This window comes from Phoca vitulina, unplaced genomic scaffold (genome assembly GCF_004348235.1).
Source record: "Phoca vitulina isolate PV1807 unplaced genomic scaffold, GSC_HSeal_1.0 scaffold2, whole genome shotgun sequence".
NCBI classification, from domain to species: domain Eukaryota; kingdom Metazoa; phylum Chordata; class Mammalia; order Carnivora; family Phocidae; genus Phoca; species Phoca vitulina.
In genome coordinates, this window is record NW_022589705.1 from 66,274,582 (window position 1) to 66,299,248 (window position 24,667).

General features: G+C 37.0%; 1 protein-coding gene across 4 annotated transcripts in view; it reads left to right on the plus strand.

The window, feature by feature from the left end:
- The window catches only part of ZSWIM5 (zinc finger SWIM-type containing 5), a 205,664-nt gene that overhangs the window by 177,259 nt on the left and 3,738 nt on the right, over positions 1 to 24,667 (plus strand). For all 4 annotated transcript variants that reach the window (XM_032430275.1, XM_032430292.1, XM_032430294.1 and 1 more), the window contains 7 exons: positions 1,155 to 1,301; positions 1,794 to 1,931; positions 3,336 to 3,596; positions 3,809 to 3,944; positions 4,937 to 5,094; positions 23,320 to 23,483; positions 23,984 to 24,065. In XM_032430275.1, the coding sequence (XP_032286166.1) occupies positions 1,155 to 1,301; positions 1,794 to 1,931; positions 3,336 to 3,596; positions 3,809 to 3,944; positions 4,937 to 5,094; positions 23,320 to 23,483; positions 23,984 to 24,065 (1,086 nt within the window). The remainder of the gene's footprint in view (positions 1 to 1,154; positions 1,302 to 1,793; positions 1,932 to 3,335; positions 3,597 to 3,808; positions 3,945 to 4,936; positions 5,095 to 23,319; positions 23,484 to 23,983; positions 24,066 to 24,667) is intronic.

A 24,667-nucleotide genomic window follows, 5' to 3' on the forward strand; every position in this document is an offset into this window, starting at 1 on the left:
TAGCATAGACATTTTCACAATATTTGTTCTTCCAATCCATGAGCATGGAACGTTTTTTCATTTCTTTGTGTCTTCCTCAATTTCTTTCATGAGTATTTTATAGTTTTCTGAGTACAGATTCTTTGCCTCTTTGGTTAGATTAATCCTAGATATCTTACGGTTTTGGGTGCAATTGTAAATGGGATCGACTCCTTAATTTCACTTTCTTCTGTCTTGTTGTTGGTGTATAGAAATGCCACTGAATTCTGTGCATTGATTTTATATCCTGCCACTTTACTGAATTCCTGTATGAGTTCTAGCAGTTTTGGGGTGGAGTCTTTTGGGTTTTCCACATAAAGTATCATATCATCTGCAAAAGTGAGAGTTTCACTTCTTCTTTGCTGATTCGGATGCTTTCTTTATCTTTTTGTTGTCTGATTGCTGAGGCTTCTAGTACTATGTTGAATAGCAGTGGTGATATTGGACATCCCTGCCGTGTTCCTGATCTTAGGGGAAAAGCTCTCAGTTTTTCCCCATTGAGTATGATATTCGCTGTGGGTTTTTCATAGATGGCTTTTATAATATTGAGTTATGTACCCTCTATCCGTACATTGTGAAGAGTTTTAATCAAGAAAGGATGCTGTACTTTGTCAAATGCTTTTTCTGCATTCTGTATATATTTCTATCATGTCATTTACTTTTAACTGTTTTATAATGATCTATTTATGTACTATTTGTGAGGTCTTTGAGGGAAGTGAGCATTTCTTATTCACCTTTGTACTTCCTTTGCCTGGCAAACAAGCTGGCATATAATAGGTTCTCAGGAAATGTAGGATTAATAAATGAATGAGGCCTTTCTCTTTAGGCAGTTAGTTGCTACCTCCACTGGATTCCCATAGTGCCAGTTCACAAAGAGGTACTACATTTTATTATCCTAGTTGTGTGTTCCTTTCTACACCATACCATTCTACAGAGGCTGCATGGTGGCTCTTTGAAGGTAGTGCCTATGACTTTTTCAACTTTATATTCTTAAAAGATAAAACATAGGTCTTGGTACACAGTAGATGTCAGTTCAATTTTAGGAACTGAGCAAAACACAAACTCCCTCTGTCAAGCATGAATTATCCTGATTGGAAAACCTAACCCAACCAAAATATTTTCTTCTCATCTGGTAGAGCATGTGCCTACAGCCTGTGCTCGGGTTGATGCTCTGCGCTCCCATGGTTATCCAAAAGAGGCCCTCAGACTCACGGTGGCCATTATCAATACTCTGAGGTTGCAGCAGCAACGGCAGCTGGAAATCTACAAGCATCAGAAGAAAGGTATAGTGATAAGGAACCATCTTGACTCCATAGGCTGGGGCTGATGAGGATCTTTAGGGGCTATAAGGTTTTCATTAAGTTTCATGGAGTGGCAGGGACTAGGGAATTTCAGGGTTTTCTGCCTGCTGTGTGGAATGCCTCACTTTACCTCTATGAATCTATGAATCTGCAAAATGGGAATAATAATGCTGGTCTGCCTCCCTCACAGGCAGTTGGAAGGCCCCCTAAGATCTGGTATAAGAAGACCCTCTTTAAACTGTAAAACTATATTTACATATGTGTGCTATGAGCAAGAAGCCTAAATGCAGACCTCAAGACCTTATGGCTGATAAATTTGTGACCAGTCCTATGAATCCAAGGCAAGACAATGAGGGAAGATTTTTTTTAAGTTGCAGGGCCAATGCCTAAGAGAGACTAATGAGGAGACCCAGACAGGGACAGGGAGCAATGTGTCTCTATCACTTTCTAAAATTTGGATCTGTTTGTTCCCAGAACTGTTACAAAGAGGAACCACAACCATCACAAACCTGGAAGGCTGGGTGGGGCACCCTCTGGATCCCATTGGCTGCCTGTTTCTCACTTTGACTGAGGCCTGTCGTCTGAACGATGATGGCTATCTGGAAGTGTCAGGTACAGGGGTCAGCCTGCGGAGAGCTAGAACTGCCCTTGCTAGCCCTCCTTTCCCTCAAGACTCTGTTCGACATTTCCTGCAGCCTTTCTCTTCTTAACCAAGTTGGACGTGCCCTGTGAGGTTTCCTTGGGCTTCATCTCTTTCCCACCTTCCTTTCCCACCCTGTGGACTGGCCCTACCCTATTCTCCCATTTTACCTTTCCAGCCTTCCTTTGCTCCTCTCACTTCCATACCATGAATGCCTAAAGAGTGTAATCCAAAGTGAGTAAGAAGAGCGATAGGGATTTCAAGAGGCAGAGGCCAAGTCTCAGAGCAGTCTGGAAGTGGAAAAGAACTTCTAACAAGAAGAGTGTGTGTAACCCCTGCAACTGCATAATATTCTCATGTTTCCTTTGAACTTTCTTCCTCATGACGGTTATATTCCAAATTTACCAATGAGAACTAGAAGGGAAGAAACTTAGTAGTCTCAATGTAGCAATGACTAGAGACAGAATTTTATGCCATCACTCTATTGTATACATATTATCTATTATAGTATTTGGCCCACTGCATTACAATTTGTTTACAAGTGATTATCTTACTAGACTTCGGTTGCTTGAAGGCAGAAATTATGACTTACTCATCTTTGTGACCCCAGCACTTAGTGCAATACCTCTCATTTAACAGTTTTCCATAAATATTTAATCAGATGAGTGAAGGGGAAAGAAAAGAAACCAAGACTCTAACCCCCTATAAGACTTTAAACCTGTGCTCTTTTTCTGCAACTTGGAACCCAGATGTGGAACATATAAGGTAATAATAACAAAGAAGTTGCAAGTGTTACAAAAGTAATAGTTTAACTGGATGAATTTGGATTTCTCTGGGTAGAGATACAATGGGTGGCCCCAATCCAAGCTAGAGCTGCCCTTATCTTTCCTCTAATCTCCTGAAAAGAAATCATCATCTTTGGTCTGTTTCATCTGCACAGTGACACTTACATCTTGAAAACCTGAGATTGCACTTGGAATTTATTCACCAATGACATACACTTAGCTCCTTTCATATACCAGGCCCTGGAGATGCAGAGGGCAATAGATAAAGTCTCTTCCCTTTAGGGTGCTCACACTCTAGTGAAAGAGACAGACACAAAACCGGATAATCATGGTATTACATAATGTGTTAGCAAAAGATTAATATAAGATCTACTTCTAACTGGTCTAGCCAGTTCACATATTGGGAAGGAGTTGGGAATTTTTGTGGCTCTGCATAATCTTTTTTCAGTATATTTTCCTTACTGCTCTGGGGTTCTGACTCAGCTTCCCTGTGATATCTGCTGACCTAACTGTATTCCAAAGTGGGAGGGAGAGAGGAGCAGAAGAATCCACAGAGCTGACCTAAAGAATCTGGTCCCCTGTTGCCCTCAGATATGAATGAAAGCAGACCCCCTGTGTACCAGCATGTACCTGTGGCTACAGGCTGCCCAAACAGCCATGAGTCCTACCTGTCATTGGCCCTGGAAGTTGCTCTGATGGGGATGGGTCAACAGAGGGTGATGCCTGAAGGCCTCTACGCACAGGACAAGGTGTGCCGTAATGAGGAGCAGCTCCTGAGTCGACTTCAAGAGCTGCAGCTGGACGATGAGCTAGTGCAAACACTGCAGAAACAATGCATCTTACTACTGGAAGGTAAGTAGAGAAGGGCTTTTGTCACAGTGCCTTAGGCCTGTAACTCTGGGTTCCCCTCTCTAACAGAGCACTGTATAACATCATTTTTTACATTCAAGTGTAGTTCAAGTTCCCATGGCTAGCAAACATATGCAAGATCCTACAGCTCAAGTCCAGGTTGGCAAATAGAAGCATGTGGATAAATAACTGGCTGTCCTATCTTCTTTCTGCAGGAGGCCCCTTCAGTGGTTTAGGAGAAGTCATTCACCGAGAGAGTGTTCCCATGCATACCTTTGCCAAGTATTTGTTCTCAGCTCTGCTGCCTCATGATCCAGACCTGTCCTATAAATTAGCCTTACGTGCTATGAGGTGGGTAGCCCTTTTCCCAGCCCAGTTGCCTCCATCAAAGCAGAAGTTTCCACTGCTCTTTCTTCTCTTTCCCGCTTTGTCTATTCTATTAGACCTAAAAATATTGGACCAAGCCTACCCTAAAATAGCTCAGGGCATATTCATATTATCTAGGATTCCTATCTGGAATGCCTTGCTGGTGACCATTTGGCTCCCTGGTTGTACTCTTGGTGGGTCACCTGAGGAAGCCCCTAAGTTTTTAATAGAAATGGAGCACCCAAGACCTGAGTATCTTTGTTCTGGGGCCCATTAGGCAGCCTGAGAATGGGTTTGAGCCCTTCTGTAGCTCAAATGAGTCATGGTTCCCAGGCATAGGTCACCAGATGTGTCTGGAAGAAATAAAAATAAGTCTTTCTATACCAGGACTTGAGAACAATGAGCTATGGGCATCTCATTTTCAAACTAGAATAGGATCCTTGGATTAGGCAGGTGGACCTCTAGGATGCAGCAGACCATATAGAAGAAGAATTTTAGTCAGATCAGAAACTCTTCACTTCAATCAGAAAAGGACTGCTGAGGATTCCTTGGCATGTGTTTCTTATACTTTAAAAAGTAATTTTAGGGCTTTTGAACTGCCTTTCAAATCTATTTGCCGTAAGAAGTATTCAGCTTGAGTTCTACAAGTACCCAGGCACTCACCTCACATACAGTATAGTATTCTAGGTTTTAAAACCTTTAAGGCTCAGGGTGCCTGGGTGGCTCAGTCAGTTAGGTGTCCAACTCTTGATCTCAGCTCAGATCTTGATCTCAGGGTCATGAGTTCAAGCCCTGAATGGGGCTCCATCCTGGGCATGGAGCCTACATTAAAAAAACAAACAGATAAACAACCTTTAAAAGCTCTTAGTTAACCCTTTCCTGCCCAGTTCCTTCCCAGCAAAGAACAAACTTCTCTAAGGTAGCTCAGAATGTCAAGGGTCTGGATGGTGGCTGATGACTCTCCCTGGGTCTTCTAGGTTACCTGTTCTAGAAAACTCAACTTCTACAGGCGACAGTTCTCACCCTCACCATATGGTGTCTGTGGTGCCCAGTCGTTATCCTCGCTGGTTCACGCTTGGACACTTGGAATCACAGCAATGTGAACTGGCCTCCACCATGCTGACTGCTGCCAAAGGTGAGCATAGATAGACCTTAGGCTCCAGCACCCCCACTATGGTGGCCCAGTCACGGCCTTCCAAGGGCTTGGTCTGCAATCTTCTAAAGAAGAAAGGCTATTCTTGACTACTTAGAGTGATAGGGATCCTCACTTTGATTGCTGTCATTAGAATGAGCACCCATGTCCAAGCCAGAGTTTTGCCTTTGTTACTAATTGTGGGATGCCAAGTACATAGAATGAAATCATCTTTAAGATAACTTCTAAATCTAACCTTCCATATGATATAATCACTTCATCTTTGCAGGCCTCAGGTTCAAAATCTATAAAATGGGATTCATTGTCAGTGATCCTATCAGCCTCTCCAGGGCCATTGGAAGATCCAGTGAAGTCATGACTAAGAGCTATAAATTGCTTTACAGATATGTGAGTTTGTGATATTTCCAGGGCTCCTTGTCAGAAAATAGGCAGCCCAGAGGGACTCACATTTTCAAGCACCTATACCTCCCTGTTAGCTAGGTAGGTTTCACCACAAAAAGAAATGAAAATAAGCCCCTGAGAAGCTATAACGAAATACTAGGTTGCATGTGTTGTGACTATTTTTCTGATACCAGGAAACTATGGATATTTTAAGACTTTTTTGTATTAAAAATAACTGTATGTTGTATCTTATTGCCCAAAAAATACATGCTCATTATGGAAAAGGTAAAAGATACAGATAAATCAATATGAAAATGATCAATACACCAACACAACAGTTGAACAAAAGATACAAGTTCAAAGAAAAGAAGATACAAGTAACTTTTGAACAATTAAATACCTGGACTCCCTTGAGAAATACAAATTAAAATTACCCTGAGATAACATTTTTCACCAATCTTACAGGCAGAAATCAATAAATTTGATAATAGGCATCCATGTGGGGGTGGGGGTGGCAGTGGCATGGCATGGAGTATCAGATTCCAAGCAGGATAGGATGACTACAGATCCAGGATGTTCAGTTAACCTCAAGCACTAGAAACACAAAACTATACTAAGGCGCATCATAATCAAATTGTTTAAAACCAGTATTAAAAGAAAATCTTAGGGGCACCTGGGTGGCTCAGTTGTTAAGCATCTGCCTTTGGCTCAGGTCATGATCCCAGGGTTCTGGGATCGAGCCCCACATCGGGCTCCCTGCTCAGCGGGAAGCCTGCTTCTCCCTTTCCCACTCCCCCTGCTTGTGTTCCCTCTCTCACTGTGTCTCTCTCTGTCAAATAAATAAATAAAATCTTTTTAAAAAAGAGAGAGAAAATCATACTTAAAAGTAACTAGAGAAAAAAGACATATTATGTACAAAAAACCAAAAGATTAAATATGAGAGGTTTCTCACTAGAAACAGTATAAACCAGAAAAAAGTGGAGAAAATTCATTAAAGTACTTGTAAAAAACTGTCAACCTAGAATTCTATATCATTGAAGATATCTTTCAAAAACAAAGTGAAATAAGTTTTTTCAGACAACCTCAATTGAATTAGAAATCAACAATAAAAAGGTATCTATGGAAGATCCACCAAATTTGGGGGAATTAAACCACACACTTCCATATAACTCACTGGACAAAGGGAAGAAACCCAAGAAGATTAGAAAATGTTGAAACTGAAGGAAAATGAAAGAAAAGCATTTCAAAGTTTTTGGGAATACAGCTAAAGCTTTACTTAGAAGGAAATTTTTAGCACTAAATGCCTGTATCTGAAAAGAAGAAAGGCTTCAACTCAGTGATCTCAGCTTCCACCTTAACCAGAAACCAGAAAAAGAAGATCAAATGAAATTCAAAGTAAGCAGATGAAAGGAAATAATAAAGATCAGAGCATAAAGCAATAAATAGAATGTAGAAAAACAGTAGATTTAAATCAATGAAACCAAACACTGTTTGAAAGAAAAATAAAATTGAAATCTCTGTCCAGACTGATCAAGAAAAAAAGAGAGAAGACAAAAATCCCACCAATCCCAAGAATGAGAAAGGTGACATCACAACAAATTCTAAAGACATAAAAATGATAATAAAGGAATATTGTGAACAATTTTATGTCAATAAATTAAACAACATAAATGAAGTAGACTAATTCCTTGAAAGATAGAAACTACCAAAGCTCATTCAAGAATAAATAAAGATGAACTAGGTATATACCCAAAAGAATTAAAAACTTGGACTCAGACAGATACTTGTACACCAATGTTCATAGCAGCATTATTCACAGTAGCAAAAAGTTGGAAATGTGTCTATCAACAGATGAACGGATAAACAAAATGTGATCTATGCATTCAAAGGAATATTAATTTAGCAATACAAAGGAATGAAATTCTGATACATGCTACAACATGGATGAGCCTTAAAAACATGCTAAGTGAAATAAAACACACACAAAAGGAGAAATATTTATGTTTCTGCTTAATTGAAGTACCTAGACTTGCCACAGCAAGGAAACATCAGGGGATACTAATCTAGTGGGCAAACATTTTATTAGGAAGGGAATATTTATGTAGTCTCAAAGTATCTGTCCACAAAGCACTTATCAATCATAAAGGAAAAAAGTGCAAGTCTACTATAGAGCAACCTGGCAGACGTCACTTGAGTAAAGTGGCCACAGTTAATATTAAATTTGAAGAGGCAGAAAGCAAAATGGAGGAGAAATTCATAGAGACAAAGTAGAATACAGAGCCTGGGGTAGCTAGTTATTATTTAATGAGTATAAAGTTTCTATTTGGGATGATGAAAAGTTCTGGAAATGTATAGTGGCCATAGTTGCATAACATTGTGAATGGACTTAATGTCATTGAATTGTAGCCTTAAATCCTTAAATGGTTAGAATGGTGAATTTTATGTTATGTATATTTTATCACAATAAAAATAATAAATAGAAATGAACATTAAAAAATTGAATTTATAGTTAAAAACCTTTCCACAAAAAAAATCCAGGTCTAGATGGCTTCACTGGTAACTTCTACCAAATATTTAAGGAAAACATAACAATTCTTTTTTTTTTTTTTTTTAAGACTTTATTTATTTATTTGACAGAGAGAGAGCACAAGCAGGGGGAGCAGCAGGCAGAGGGAGAAGCAGGCTTCCTGCCTAGGATCATGACCTGAGCCGAAGGCATACACTTAACTGACTGAGCCACCCAGGCACCCCAAAAACATAACAATTCTATGCAAACTCTTTCAGAAAATTGAAGAGGAGAAAATATTTCCCAGCTCAATCTATGAAGCCAGCATTACTCTTGATACCAAAACCAGTCAAAAATCATAAGAAAACTACAGACTAATATCCTTATGAGCACAGGTGCAAAAATTCTTAATAAAAGTGTTAACAGATTGGATCCAATAATATATTTTAAAAAGATAAAACATCACAACAAAGTAGGATTTATCCCAGGAATGTAAGATTAGTTTAACATTCAAAAATCAATCACTATACTAATAGAGTAAAAAACAAAACCCATGGGTTATTCATCATTTTAATAATACAGAAAAAGCATTTAATAAAATCTAACTTAATTCCTAATAAGAACATTAAAAACTCTTAAACTAGGAAAAGAAAGAAACTCCTTCAACATGATAAAGGATATCTAAGATAACAGCTACTCATACTTAGTGGTAAAAGATTGAATCCTTTTGTTCTAACATCAGGAACAAGGCAAATATGTTTGCCTTCAGCTCTTCATTCAGCATCAAACTGGTGGTTCTATCCAGTACAATAAAGACAATGAAAAATAATAATAAAAGATATCCAGATTAGAAAGGAAGAAGTAGGGGTGTCTCGCTGGCTCAGTTGGTGGAGCATGCTATTCTTGATCTCAGAGTTGTGCGTTCAAGCCCCACATTGGGTGTAGAGATTACTTAAAAATAAAATCTTTTTAAAAAAGGGAAGAAGTAAAGCTGTATTCTCAGATGACATGCTCAACTATGTAGAAAAATCCTATGAAATCTAGAAGGAGCTATTAGAATTAAAAATGAGTTTAGCAAGGTTGCAGGATACAAGATCAATATATAGAAATCAATATACCAGCAATGAACAATCAGAAATTGAAATTTTAAAAAATTACTATTATAATATAAAGAAAATATGAAATACTTGAAAATAAACTTGACAAAAGACGTTCAAAACCTATACAATGAAAATCATAAAACACTGCTGAGAGAAATGAAAGAAGACCTAAATAAATGGAAAGACATACTGCACTTATGGATTAGAAGACTCAATATTATTAAATGTTGATTTACTACAAATTGATGTATAGATTCAATGCAATTCCAATCAAAATCCCAACAATCTATCCTTGGGAGTTTGGGATAGATATTGATTATCTGATTGTAAAATTTGTATGAAAATGCAGAGGACCTAGAGTAGCCAAAAATAACTTTGCAAAAGAAAAGTAAAAGTAGTAAGACTAACACTATTTGATTTCAAGACTTATTATAAAGCTATAATATTCAAAATAGGATTATTGGTGTTTAGACAAACAAATCAATGAAAAAGAATAGTCCCAAAGCAGACTCATATATATTAGGTCAGTTTGTTTCAATAAAGGGTAGAGCCAATTCCGCTGAGAAAAAGGATGGTCTTTTCAACAAATGTTACAACATATACAAAAATTATCTTATGATGGATCAAGGATCTAGATGTAAAAGCTAAAACTATAAAATTTTAGAAGAAAACATTGGAAAAATCATTTTCATTTTTTGTTAAGCAAAAATTTTGGAGATACAACATTAAAATTACAATCCATAAAAGAAAAAATGGATAAATTGGACATACAAAATTAAGAACTTTTGCTTTATGAAATGTCTATTGGATGAAAAGACAAGCCACAGACTGGGAGAAATATTTGCAAATCACGTATCTCATAAAGGACTTGTATCCAGAATATGTAAAGAATTCTCAAAACTCAATAATAAGAAAATGAACAACACATTTTTTAAGTGAGCAAAGATATGAAGAGACACTCCACCAAAGAAGATATTCTGATGGAAAATAAGTACATGAAGAAATGTTCAATATTGTTAGTTCTTAGGGAAATGCAATAGAATCACAATAAGAAAATGGCTAAATTAAAAAAAAAAAAAACTATAGCAAGGACTGTCAAGGATGTGGAGCAAGTGGAGCTTTCATATACTACATGCAGGAACATAAGTGGCAAGACCACTTTGAGAAACCATTTTATAATTTCTTAAAAAGTTAAATGGACACTTACACATACAATACAGCCATTGCACTCCTAGGTATTACCCAGAAGAAAGGAAAGTATATATCTGACAAATTCTTCAACATGAATGTTCATAGCAGCTTTGTTTTTAATAACAAACAACAGGAAACAATCCAAATATCCATCCATAGGTGAACAGATAAACAAACTGTGCTATCACCATACAGTGCAACACTACTCAGTAATGAAAAGGAACGAACTGTTGATACACACTACAACATGGATGAATCTCAAAGTAATTGTTAAGTGAAAGAAGCCAGACCAAAGGAAAAACTGCATATTGTTTTATTCCATTTATATAAAATTCTGGAAAATGCTCACTATAGTGACAGAAAGAAGATCAGCAGTCTCCTGGGAATGGGAGCTGGGGCAAGCTATGTTGGAAGGGAAGACGGGATCACCAAGGGTCACAAGGAAACTTTGGGGGTGATGTATATGTTCATTATCTTGATTGTGATAGTTTCTGGGGGTATACATATGTTCAGAATTTATCAAATTTTTCATTTTAAAATACATGCTGATTATTGTATGTCAGTTATACCTCAATAAAGCTATAAATAAATGTATAGTTAAGTAATGATGGCAACTGATTATAACGCATTGAATAAAATAGGTATCCATGAGTTTTATACTGGTTTGAGCAAATAAATGAAAAGACTGGAATGCCAACTAATGATTGTGGAAAGAATGATGGAATGAGAATATACCATTTGGGAGAAAAAAATGAGAGAGACTATATACCATTTGGCAACCATATAATACTTAGTTCAGCCTAGAGACATCAATGGACACTAAAACTGGTGGGTGAACATTTGATGAAGGATATTTACATTATCTCAAAGTATCTTTCCACAAAATACTTGTCAGTCACAAAAGGATAATGTGTGACTTTTACAATAGGGAAACTTGGCAGACGTCACGTTAATCAAATGATCACAGTTAAGACCATCAGTAATGGGTCAAGTCAAAATTATGTAACACCAGTTAGGAAGCTATAAGAACTTCAGGAAACATCAGGCATACCCAGATTGAAGGGCATACTTACAAAATAACTAGTTTAATCTGCAAAGTGGTCAAGGTCATGAATGTCAAGGGAAGACTGAGGAATTTTTCCAAAATGACAAAGACTAAAGAGATAGGACAAATTAAATACAACATATGATCTTGTATAAAATCTGTTTGCTATAAAGTACGTTATTGGAACAATTGGTGAAACTTGAATAGGATCTGTGGTAGATGATATTAATATATCAATATTGATTTTCTCATTTTGTTGGTTGTATTATGGATACGTAGAAGAGTTTCCGTGTTTGCCAAAAGTGTAGACAACAGTATTCAGGAGTGATGGGGTATCAAATCACATACTTACTTTTGAATGCTTCAGGGGTAAGAAAAGACCTCTCTGTACTATTCTTGAAATATTTCTGTAAGTTTGAAATTACTTCAAAATAAAAGAAAACATTTTGATAAAACATTGTGTTTGCAAAGGTGTGGAGTGGGAGTATAGATTGGTAATCCTTTGTGGAGGGCAATTTGGCATATCTATGAAAATTACAGTGCATATATCCTTTGACCCAGCAATTTCATTTCCAGGATTTTATCTTACAAATATATTTGTACCCAAATGTGAAATGATGTTTGTTTATTCAGTCCAACATTGTTTGTAATTGTAAAATATTTGAAACATTCTAAGTATTCATCAATAGGAGACTGATTAAATATATTATGTCCAAAATCTCTTACATGGAATTCCAAAATCTGAACAGCTTTGAAAATCCAAACTGTTTTAAGTTTCACGGCAAAGCCTGACCTCCGCTGACATTAGGCATTAGTTGATCCTCAGCACTCTTAGTCACGTACCCATCTTTGCTGTTCACTGGTAATGTGTTGCCTTGTTTGTTTGTGTTGTTGTCATTTTGTCTGTTTGAGTTTAATTGTCCTGTAAAAATGTCCAGAAAATTGAAGATAAGAATAAGAAGAAATGATGGAAGTATCTATCATTTTCAGTAGCACAGAAAATAGAGTTAGTGTAGAAGCTTAATCAGGTATGTCAGTGAGGCATCTTACTAAAGAATAGGGTGTGGGAATTAACACAACATATGACCTGAAAAAAATAGAGTGTTGAAGTTTTACCAGGACAACAATGACCAGAACTAATGAAGAACAGAGTATTTTTCAGAGGGCAAAAAATGAAGATGTTGAAATGACCATGATTGCGTAGATTCAACAATGAAGCAGTATGACTATGCCCCTGACTGGTATAAAAAAAGCTAGAATATGTCATGAGTACTGAACATATTTAAAGTGTTTTTGGTCATGAAAAAAGCTAGAATATGTCATGAGTACTGAACATATTTAAAGTGAGTGTAAAATACCAGAATTGGCTGCAGAAATTTAAGAAGCATCATGGTATAAAATATCTGAGTATCTATGATAAAGAAGCTTCTACTTATCATGAAGTAGACGAAAATTATATTGAGAAACTTGTTAAGATAATTTTTAATGAAAACCATAGTACCAAACATGTATACAGTGCTGTAACAACTCTGTTCTGGCCTGTATCCTTTTTTTAAAAAATTAACAATGATTAATGAGCAAGAGGTTTTAAGGGACTCTAAGCACAGGTTGAAAGTTCTGGAATGTGTCAATGCAGCAGACAGTTAAAGTTAGAAAAAAGCCAACATCTAAGATGTTTCAAAAGTTGTTCACAATTTATTTGTTAGTTTGTAAAGAAAAAAAGCATAAGTAATCAAAGAGATATTTTCTAACTGACTCAATAATCTGTACCAATGATAGGAACTCATTGCACACAAGCTGGAATGAAGACAACCATATAGTTATACTGTTCCTGGACCACCACCATTCCACACATACCCTTCCTGAACTTCTTATGACTAAGAAATTTTACTCCCAATGAAGAGCAAATATAATTTTTTTTTTTAATTTTCATACTCTACTTGGCAGCAGTTAACTTCCAAGACTTCCTAAAGAAGTTATTGCAGAAGCTTGATCAGGCCTACCTTAATGATGCCATTTACACAGTTGCTGGTGTTTGGAATGATGGATAAATATTTGGCAGAGACTTTGGCTTACAATAATGTTTGAAAGTAAACTTGTAGATAAAGACTTTGAAGGATTTTGTGTCACTAATGAGAAGATACATAGTTTTATTACTTACACTAAAATTTTATTGACTAGAAGTCTGGATAAGTCAGAACCTTGCTACTCAAAGTGTGGTCAGTGGACAAGCAGCATCAATATCACCTGGAAGCTTGTTAGAAATGCAAATTCCCAGACTCACTGAATCAGAATCTCTGTGGGTGTAGCCCAAGAATCTATATTTAAACAAATTCTAAAGATGACTTTTATGTTCACCAAGATTGTAGAAGCACTGAGGTAGAGTAATCTGATATCAAAAAAATACCGAATAAAGTGTGTACCTATTGTACATTTCTTGCAAGATAGAAAAACTGCTAAAATGGTGTTAACCCAAATAAGCATGAGACTAGTAGTGATGACAATGGTGAGATATAACAGATGGGAAAAAATCTCCATAGGTAATATAAGGGAAATGTATGAGCATTTACTTGGCCTTGAATAATATGCATTTATCAGTGAAGAGATTATGGCTGCTTACTTAAGTGAAGAGACCACTTATCTAGAAAACCATATTAATGAGATACCTAGAGTTACCCTAGAACTACACATTTTTAAAGGTCATCTATTGTAGTGTTGCTTTATCATTAAAGAATCCCATTCTTGGCCCATCATTAAATATCTAATTCTAATCTTTGGTGACAATAATAGCAAACCTGATGAAACCTTTTGTCCTAAGATCCTCAAGAAATCAAATATAGCAAATATTTATTACATGTGTATGTAAAGATAGTTTGGTTTTAGGTTTTATTGAATGTTTTCTTAGAAATAAAGAGTACCAAGTATTTATGGTCTATATCACACCATTTCATTTCCCAGTTTACAGCTATATTGTTAAATAACAATACTGATTTTGCTCTTCTTCCCAACTAGTGTGAATATTTATTCATTCACAGTGTGTTTAGTTATGGGATCTTGCCCCAAGCCCACTGCAAAGATTATGTATAATGTATGCATAAATTATCTTCCTGTAAAAAAAATTCTGAATTCCAAAACACATTCAAAACCCAAGGGTTTTGATTAAAGAGTTGTGAATCTGTACATCCATAAATGGAATACTATGCAGCCATTTAAAAGAAAAGAAGCTCTTTATGTACTGATGTCGAAGAATCTCCAAGATATGTTGATATGTGGGGAAAAAGACATGCAAATCTTTGTATACTAGGCTACTGTTGGGGGGGGTTAAGGAGAGGAACTAGATAATGTATTTCCTTATTATCCATAGAGTATCCTGGAAGGTAATTCAAAAACTCATAATATTGGTTGTATATAGGGTTAGAAGTGGGTGAATGAGGGCCAGGGGTGAGGGGGAGAAAGAACTTTTAATTATTTACCTTTTGTATCTTTTCAACATTGAACCATGTGAATATTTCCAAATTCTTAAATTATAAATGTCAATAGAAACTGCTTAAATTGAAATGCAAAGAGAAAAAAAGAATGGTGGGATGGGGGTACCTAGAATAGAATATCTGAGAACTGTAGGACAATTAGAAAAGATATCTAACATATACATGATGGGAATACCAGGAGAAGAAAGAAAGGAGCAAAAGAAATATTTGAGGTAATAATGGCTCAGAATTTTCCAATATTAGTGACAGACACCAAAACACAGATCCAGGAAGCTCAGAGAAGACCAAGAAGTATGAACACCAAAAAATTTTCTCCTAAACATATCATATTCAAACTGCAGAAAACTAAAGACAGAGAAATCTTGAAAGAAGCCAGAGAACAAAACCACCTTACCTATAGAGAAAAGGATAAGAATTCCATCACTTCACAAACCATGCAAGCAAGAAGACAGTGAAGTGAAATATGCACAGTGTTGAAAGAAAAAAACACCAACCTAGAATTTAGTATCCAGCTAAATTATCCTCCAAAAGTAAAGGAGAAATAAAGACTTTCTCAGACAAAAACTGAGGGAATTTTTTGCCAATAGACCTGCTTTGCAAGAAGTCCTTCAGAGAAAAATAAAATTAAATAGATGTTAAACTCAGATCTACATAAAAAAAAGAAGTGTGTTAGAGAAGAAATAAATTAAGGTGAAATAAAACCGTTGGTTTTTTTTTTGTTTTTTTTTTTAATTCTTAGTTGAACTAATAGATAACTGCTTGCTTAAATAATAATAGCAGGGGTGCCTGGCTAGCTCAGTCAGTAGAGCACATGACTCTTGATCTCAGGTTTGTAAGTTTGAGCCCCATGTTGGTGTGTAGAGATTACATAAAAATAAAATCTTAGGGGCACCTGGGTGGCTCAGTCAGTTAAGCATCCAACTCTTCATTTCAGCTCAGGTCATGATCTCAGGGTTGTGAGATCAAGCCCCACATCGGCTCCTTGCTGGACATGGAGCCTGCTTAAGATATTCTCTCTCTGTCTGTCTCCCTCCCTCCTTTCCTCCCTCCCTCTCTAAAAATAAATAAATAAATAAAGTCTTTAAATTTTTAAAATAATAATAGCAATATATAGGACCAATATATTGGGTGATTATAGCTTAAAGATAAGTGAAATGAATAACAGCAATGATGTTACAGAAGGAAAGGAAAAATTGAGAATACTATTAGAAGGCACCTTATGAAGTGGTATAATTATTTGAAAATGAACTTAGCTTCATTGTAAATGTATACTGCAACTCTAGGGCAAACACAAATAATTTTTAAGAGAAGTATAATTGATAAGAGAGAGGAGAAAATTAAATCATAAAAAAATGCTCAATGTAAACCAGAGATGGCCAAAAAGGGAAGAAATTAAAAAAAAAAAAAAAAAAAAACGAAGAATAAGTGTAATAAATAGAAAACAGTTAAAAAATATGGTCGATATTAATCCAACTATATCAGTAATCACTTTAAATGTTAATGGTTAAATATGCCAATTAAAAGAGACTGGGGCACCTGAGTGGTTCAGTCAGTTGAGCGTCCAACTCTTGATTTCAGCTCGGGTCATGATCTCGAGGTCCTGGGATCCAGCCCTGCATCAGGCTCCATGCTCAGCAGGGAGCCTGCTTGAGAGTTCTCTCCCTTTCTCTCTGCCCCTACTCACCCCCTCTCTCTTAAGTGGATAAATCTTAAAAAAAATAAAAATAAAAATAAAAATCTTTAATAGACTAACAGAGCAAATTTAAAACAAAAACAAAAAAATCAAAGGCCTAACTATATGTTGTCTACAAGAAACCTGGTTTTGACACCAAAGCATGAACAGCAAAGGAAAAAAATAAGTTGGACCTCATCAAAATTAAAAGCTTTTGAGGGTGCCTGGCTGGCTTGATTGGTGGAGCATGTGACTCTTGATTTCAGGGTTGTAAGTTCAAGTCCCACATTGTGTGTAGAGGTGACTTAAAGGTAAAATGTTTAGAAAAAATTAAAAGCTTTTAAAGAATATTGTCAAGAAAGTAAAAAGACAACCTACAGGATGGAAGAAAATATTTGTAAATCATATATCTGATAAGGGCTTAATATATAAGTATATAAAGAACTACAACTCAACACCAAAAAGACAACCCATTTTAAAAATGGGCAAAAGACTTGAAGAGACATTTCTCCAAAGAAGATATATAAGTAATAAGCAAATGAAAAGATACTCAACATTATTAGTCGTTAAGGAAATGCAAATCAAAACCACAGCGAGATACCACTTCATACCTACTAGGATGGTTATTATAAAAAATAATAGTAAAGTGTCGGTGAGGATGTAGACAAACTGGAATGTTGTACATTGCCAGTGGGAATGTAAAGTGGTACAGCTGTTATGGAAAATAGTTTGATTGTTCCTGAAAATTTTACTTTTTTTTTTTTAAATGTAAGCTCTACACCCAATGTGGGGCCCGAACTCAGGACCCCAAGAGCAAGAGTCACAGGCTCCACTGACTGAGTCAGCCCCTGTTCCTGAAAAATTTAAATAGAATTACCATATAACCCAGTTATTCCACTTTTAGGTATATACCCAAAAGAATTGAAAAGAGGGACTCAGATACTTATACATTAGTGTTCATTGCAGCATTACTCATAATAGCCAAAAATTGGAAACAACCCAAGTGTCTGTCAACATATGAACGGATAAATAAAATGTGGTATATTCATACAATGGAATATTAAATCATGAAAAGATGACATTCTGATAACATGCTACAACCTGGGGAAACCTTGAAGACATGCTAAGTGAAATAATCCAGGTACAAAATGATAAATATTATATGATTATATTTATATGAAATAGCTACAACAGGCAAATTAATAAAGACAAAGTAGGTTAGAGTTTTACCAGAGACTTCTGTTTGGGGTGATTAAAAAGTTTTACAAATAGTGGTAATATTTACACAACATTTTGAATGTGATTAGCACCACTCAGTTGTACACTTAAAAATGGTTAAAATAGCAAGTTTTATTATATATATTTACCACAAATTAGATAAATAAATAAATGAATTGATGAAGAGTGCTGGAACAAGCAAATAGACCCTAAGTACAAACACTGAACATCACTGGGCTTGATTTTTATCTCAGTACCTTTAGGCAGATATTTAATTTCTCTATGATTGAGCTTATATGCTTTACCTTTCAAGTATTTTCTACTAAAAACAGAAGCCAGGGGCACTTGGGTGGCTCAGTCAGTTAAATGTCTGACTCTTGATTTCAGGTCGGGATCTCAGGACTGTGGCATCAAGCCCTGCATCAGGCTCTCTGCTGGGCATGGAGCCTGCTTGAGATTCTCTCTCTCCCTCCCCCTCCGCCCACTTGTGCACTCTCTTAAAAAAAAAAAACAAAAAACAAAAAACAGAGGCCAGGGCTTTATTTTTTTTTTTTAAGATTTTATTTATTTTTTTGACACAGACACAGCGAGAGAGAGGGAACACAGGCAGGGGGAGTGGGAGAGGGAGAAGCAGGTTTCCCGCTGAGCAGGGAGCCCGATGTAGGGCTCAATCCCAGAACCCGGGGATCATGACCCGAGCAGAAGGCAGACGCTTAATGACTGAGCCACCCAGGCGCCCCGAGGCCAGGGCTTTAAACACATAAGGAGAGTATCAACACTCTGGCCCTCACTTTCCACACCCTATAGCCTCAATGCCAGACTAGCTGCACTGAAAGCAGGAAGAATCTGGAAAAGATAACTCTTCTCAGGAAAGCATGCATAAGAGTTTAGCCAGTTTGTTATTTTCATCTTTAAAAATATTTCTTAAACACAGATTTCTTCACAACAACAAAATATGGAGAAAGGTATACCATGCTAACACAAATCAAAAGAAAGCTGGAATGCCTGTATAAATTTCAGACAAAACAAACTTCAAAACATGGAAAATTACAGGGATAAAGAGGGTTATTCCTTAGCGATAAAAGGGGTCAGTTCTCCCAGAAGACATAATAATCCTTAATGTGAGTATGCATTTAACAACAGGACACCAAAATATGTGAAGCAAAAACTGATAGAGCAAGGAGAAATAGACATATCCACTATTAATAGTTGGAGAATTCAACATTCTTCTATCAGTAATTGACAAATCCAGCAGGCAGAAAATCAGTAAGGATATACTTGAACTAAATTGCAGTATCAGTGAACTGGATCTAATTAATATTTATAGAATACTTCATCAAACAACAACAGAATACATTCTTCTCAAGCTCACATGGAACATTCACAAAGACAGACCACATTCTGGACCACAAAACACACCTAAATAATTTAAAAGAAATCATACAAAGTATGCTCTCAGACCACAGTGGAATTAAACTAGAAATCAGTAACAAAGATAACTGGAAAATCCCAAAATACATGGAGATTGAACAACATACTTCTAAATTGCACAGAGGTCAAAGAAGAAATCTTGAGAAATTTTTTAATATTTTGAACTAAATGAAAGAATATAAATGATCAAAATGTGTGGGATGCAGCAAAAACAGTACTTGGAGGGGAATTTATAGCATTAAATGCATATGTTAGAAAAGAAAGAAAATTTAAAATCAATAATCTATCACCTCACACTTGTTAGAATGGTTATTATTTAAAAAACAAGAGATAACTAGGCTGGCAAGGATACGGAGAAAAATGAACTCTAATGCAGTGTTGGTAGAAATGCAAATTGGTGCAGCTACTTTGGAAGACAGTGTGGGGCTTACTCAAAAATTTACAGTTACAAAATGAACATGTCACAGGATGAAAGGTACAGCATAGGGAATATAGTCACTGGTATTCTAATAGCATTGTATGTTGACAAATGGTCACTACACTTGAGTGGTGAACATAGCATAACTTAGAGTTGTTGAATCACTATGTTGTACACCTGACACTAATGTAACATTGTATGTCAACTATACTTTAGTTTAAAAAAAAATCTTTATATATATGTATGTAGGAAAAAATACATATGTATATAGGAAGGTAATTGACTTTTTATATTATATATGTCAATTGCCTCTCTTTATACCAGCCACGGGCAATTGAAATTTGAAATTAAAAACAATATATTTACACTAGCAACCCCCAAAAAAGTACTTAGTAAATCTAACAAAATATGTACAAGATCTATATGAGGAAAACTATAAAACTTTGAGGAAAGAAATCAAAGAAGATCTAAATAAATAGATATTCTATGTCCATAGATAGGAAGACTCAATGTTATTATGATGTTAGTTCTTCCCAGCTTGATTCTATAGCTTCAATACAATCTCAACCAAAATCCCAGCAAGTTATTTAGTGGATACTGAAAAACTCTAAAGTTTATATGGAAAGATAAAGACCTAGAATAGCCAACACAGTATTGAAGAAGAACAAAGCTGGAGAACTAACACTACCCAACCTCAAACTTACTATAAAACTACAGTAATCAAGACAGTATGGAATTGGCAAAAGAATAGACAACCAGATGAATGGAACAGAATAGAGAGTTCAGAAATTAACTCACACAAATATAGTAGACTAATCTTTGACAAAGGAGCAAAAAATAGTCTTTTCAACAAATGGTACTGGAAAAACTGGGCCTCCACTTGCAGGAAAAAAAAAACATAGACACTGACCTTACCTTATGCCTTTCATAAAAATTAAAATAGCTCAAAGGCATAAAGGTAAAACATAAAACTATAAACCTAGGAGATAACATAGGAGAAAATCTAGGCAACCTTGGGTTTGGCAATGACTTTTTAAATACAAACCAAAAACACAGTCCATTAAAGAAAAAATTGATAAGTAGGACTTCATTAAAATGAAGAAATTCGGGGGCGCCTGGCTGGCTCAGTCGTTAAGCATCTGCCTTCGGCTCAGGTCATGATCCCAGGGTCCTGGGATCGAGCCCCGCATCAGGCTCCCTGCTCCGCGGGAAACCTGCTTCTCCCTCTCCCACTCCCTCTGCTTGTGTTCCCTCTCTCGCTGTGTCTCTCTCTGTCAAATAAATAAATAAAATCTTTTTTTAAAAAATTGTTTAAAAAAAGATGAAGAAATTCTGCTCCATGAAAAACACTCTTAAGAAACTGAAAACACAAGCCACAGACTCGGAGACAATATCTGTAAAACACTTACCTGATAAAGAATTTATATCCCAAACACGTACATAACTCTTAAAACCCAGTAATAAGAAAACAAACAACTGAATTTAAAAAATGGGCAAAAGACTCAGACGCCACACAAAAGAAGATATAGAGATGGCAAACAAACATATGAAAAGATGCTCAGCATCATATATCATTAAGAAAATGAAAATTAAAAAGGAGATACCACTACATACCTATTAGAATGGCTAAAATCCAAAATATTGACAACATCGATATGGATGTGGAGCAACAGTAACTCACTGCTTGTGGGAATGCAAGGGGTGGAGCCACTTTGGAAGAAGACAGTTTGGCAGCTTTTTTACAAAGCTAAACATAGTCTTACCATCTGATCCAGTAATCAGGCTTCTAGTATTTTACCAAATGAGTTGAAAACATGTCCACACAAAAACTTGCACACAAATGTTTATAGAGGCTATATTCGTAATTGCCAAAAACTGGAAGCAACCAAGATGTCCTTCAAAAGGTGAATGGATCAACAAATTGTGGAGGGCACTTGAACTAATGAGCACTGGGTGTTGTATGCAACTGATGAATCACTAAATTCTACCTCTGAAACTAATAATACAGTATAAAATAGCTGTCAGTATAAAATAGTATATGTCAATTAAATTGAATTAAAAAAAACTGGTACATCTCATACAATACAATATTATTTACCAATAAAAAGAAATGAGCTATCAAGACATAAAAAAAAAATGAAGGAACCTTAAATGTATATTGCTTGGTGAAGGAAGCCAGTCTGAAAGGTTACATACTGTGATTCCAAGTGTATGACATTGTGGAAAAGGCAAAATTATAGAGACAATAAAAAGATCAGTATTCTCAGGGGGAATGAGGAGAGACATGAAGAGCTGGAGCATGGGAGGTTTTTAAAGCAATGAATCTATGCTGTACAGTAATGATGGGTCCATGATACCATGCCTTTGTTAAAACCCATAGAACTGTATAACATAGTGAACCCTAATGTAAACTATGGTCTTCAGTTAATAATAATATATCGATGTTGGTTCATCGAATGTACCACACTAATGTAAGAGCTTAATAATAGGGGAAACTGGAAGTGGGGACAGGGGTGTATATAAGAAGTCTCTGTACTATCTGCTCAATTTTCTATAAACCTAAAACTGCTTTAAAAACATGAAATCTGGGGTGCCTGGCTGGTGCAATCAGTTGAGTGTCCAGCTCTTGGTTTCGGCTCAGGTTGTGATCGCAGGATTGTGGGATCGGACCCCATGTCAGGCTCCATGCTCAGTGCAGAGTCTGCTTGAGACTCTCTGTCCCTCTCTCTCTGCCCCTCCCCCCATAAATAAATATTTTAAAACATAAAAATAACATGAAGTCTATTAATTTTAAAAATTGTTTTGAAAGATCATAGGAGAAAAAAGGTAATCTCTCCCATCATTCTGACATCAAAAGACTCCTACTAAGACATCAGTAGAAATATTCCTAGAGATTTTCTAATCATGTATATGCACACACATACACTATACACACACGTTGCTACTTACCTTTTTTTTTTTACAAAAGTAGGATCATAGAATATTAACTATATACAAGTTGTTTATGATTCTCACAACAACCCTAAAGGTTACTGTTTCTGTTTTATGGATGAAGAAATTGAACTAGTAAATGGCTGAACTGGGTTCAATTCCCAATGCATTTCATTCCAAAGCCTATATACTCTTACCACCACACCTCTTTGTCAAACAAGACCTACTTTTAGTTCTATCTTTACTTTTTATCCCTTCATAAAATACACCAATCTTTCATATACTATACTACCTTCATACAGTGACCTTCACTTCGTATGGTATACATGCCCTTCCAGTGGTATGTTTCTTAACTCTGTGCACTAGTACTTTGTATAGAATCCTTGCCTGCTGAATAGGAAGTGGTGGCCCAGCTCCTTTTTGCTTCAGGGAGCTGCAATGAGAGGCTAACAATGGGATTTGCATACTTTTTTGATGATAATGTGGCTTCCTATGTCCTGTAGAAGTAGCTCTCAAAAGCCAGGTGTTCATGAAAATTATTTCTGGGACTTAAGGCATCCAGGGGAAGAAGGTGAAGGGTAGAGGCAGATGAACAGGTGGAGAGAAGTGAATTCATGTGGGTGCCTAGTGAAGGAAGGAGTCTCTAGTGGGTTTAGTGGAGACAGAGCTTGTCTACCCAAAAGGGATGGTAGCATTCAGAAGTATTCAGGATTGTGGGATCGGACCCCATGTAGCAGACAGTTCAGCCAGTATCTATGTGATCAGTGGACTGTTCAGGGAGGCTTTAAAGAAAACCTGTCACTGCCACTTCTCTCTGCACCCACAGGGGACACTCTGAGGCTCCGAACAATTCTGGAAGCAATACAGAAACACATCCATTCTTCCTCCCTCATCTTCAAACTGGCCCAAGATGCATTCAAGATTGCCACTCCCACAGACAGTAGTACTGACAGCACCCTGCTCAACGTGGCCCTGGAGCTGGGGTTACAGGTATGGAGGAGGAGTGGGTCATCCTTGCTTTAGGCTTCTGGCCTAGTGATCATCGGTAGAAGATAAAATCCCAGAAGCACTGGGCATGAACCAGCCAAGCCCGGGTCTTTCTGTGTCCCCAGAACACAACTTCTAGGCTAGGCCTCTAGGTAAGGACTCTCTAAATTCAGCTCCATTTTGAAGTTAAGGCCAGAAGCAATGTAGCTTTAGGCTCCATAGGGTTCCCATTTCTCCCCACCCCCTCCCCATCTCTCCAAGTCAAATCAATAGTAAGGTGTGATAATAAGGACTTTATTTGTTACAGGTCATCAGAGAAGCCTTCTACCTGATTGGTGGGAGGGGTGGGCAGAAATTAAACCTGTCTGTTCTTATCAGGAAAGAGATGTCTGTTTAAAGCACCAATAAATACTTATTGCATAAATGGATGGCAAGGGGATGTGGGGATGGAGAAGTCCTAACAGTTATGCTTAGCCAAGTGGAAATGCCTCTTTTTTGCCCAGGTGATGAGGATGACCTTATCAACTCTTAACTGGAGGCGCCGGGAGATGGTGCGGTGGTTGGTGACATGTGCTACAGAAGTGGGTGAGTCTCCCACTTCCCTCCAGTCCCCAGAGAAAGGAGTTCCTAGGCCCTACTCTTGGAACAAGGCAGCAAATCCTTAAAGCTCTCATATTCCTACTACTGATGGCTTGGGGAAGGATGGGGCTGCTGGTAGGAAAGATGGCCTTTATTTAGCTAGCCCAAGCTCTGCCCTTACTGCTTGGACCATACCCTGATGTCAGCAGCACTTTGACCCTCTGATCAGAGACATGTTTGAGAGATTGAATTTTCAGCTACCAGTATACAAGTGCACCCTTGGGAGGTAGTTGGCCCAGTGGTTTGGTCCCAGTCCCTGCCTATGCTTCTGAAAAACCCCAGACAACTTGGAGTCTTGGGACCCCATCTAGAACCCAAAGTCCCCTGAGAGGCCCCACTTCAGCTAGAACCCCCAGGCAGATCTGCGACCCCTGCCTTGGGGCAGGTAAACCACAGGCTCTGCTGCTCCATCCTTGTGAGGGGCTAAGAGCACCTGCAGTAATCTTCAACCCTCTGACTTGGGGAAGGAAGGGATGGGAAGAGACCCCAAACAGGGTCTGGCCATCCGGGATGCTCCCTGGTTTGCCTCAGATCATCTCAAGGCTGCT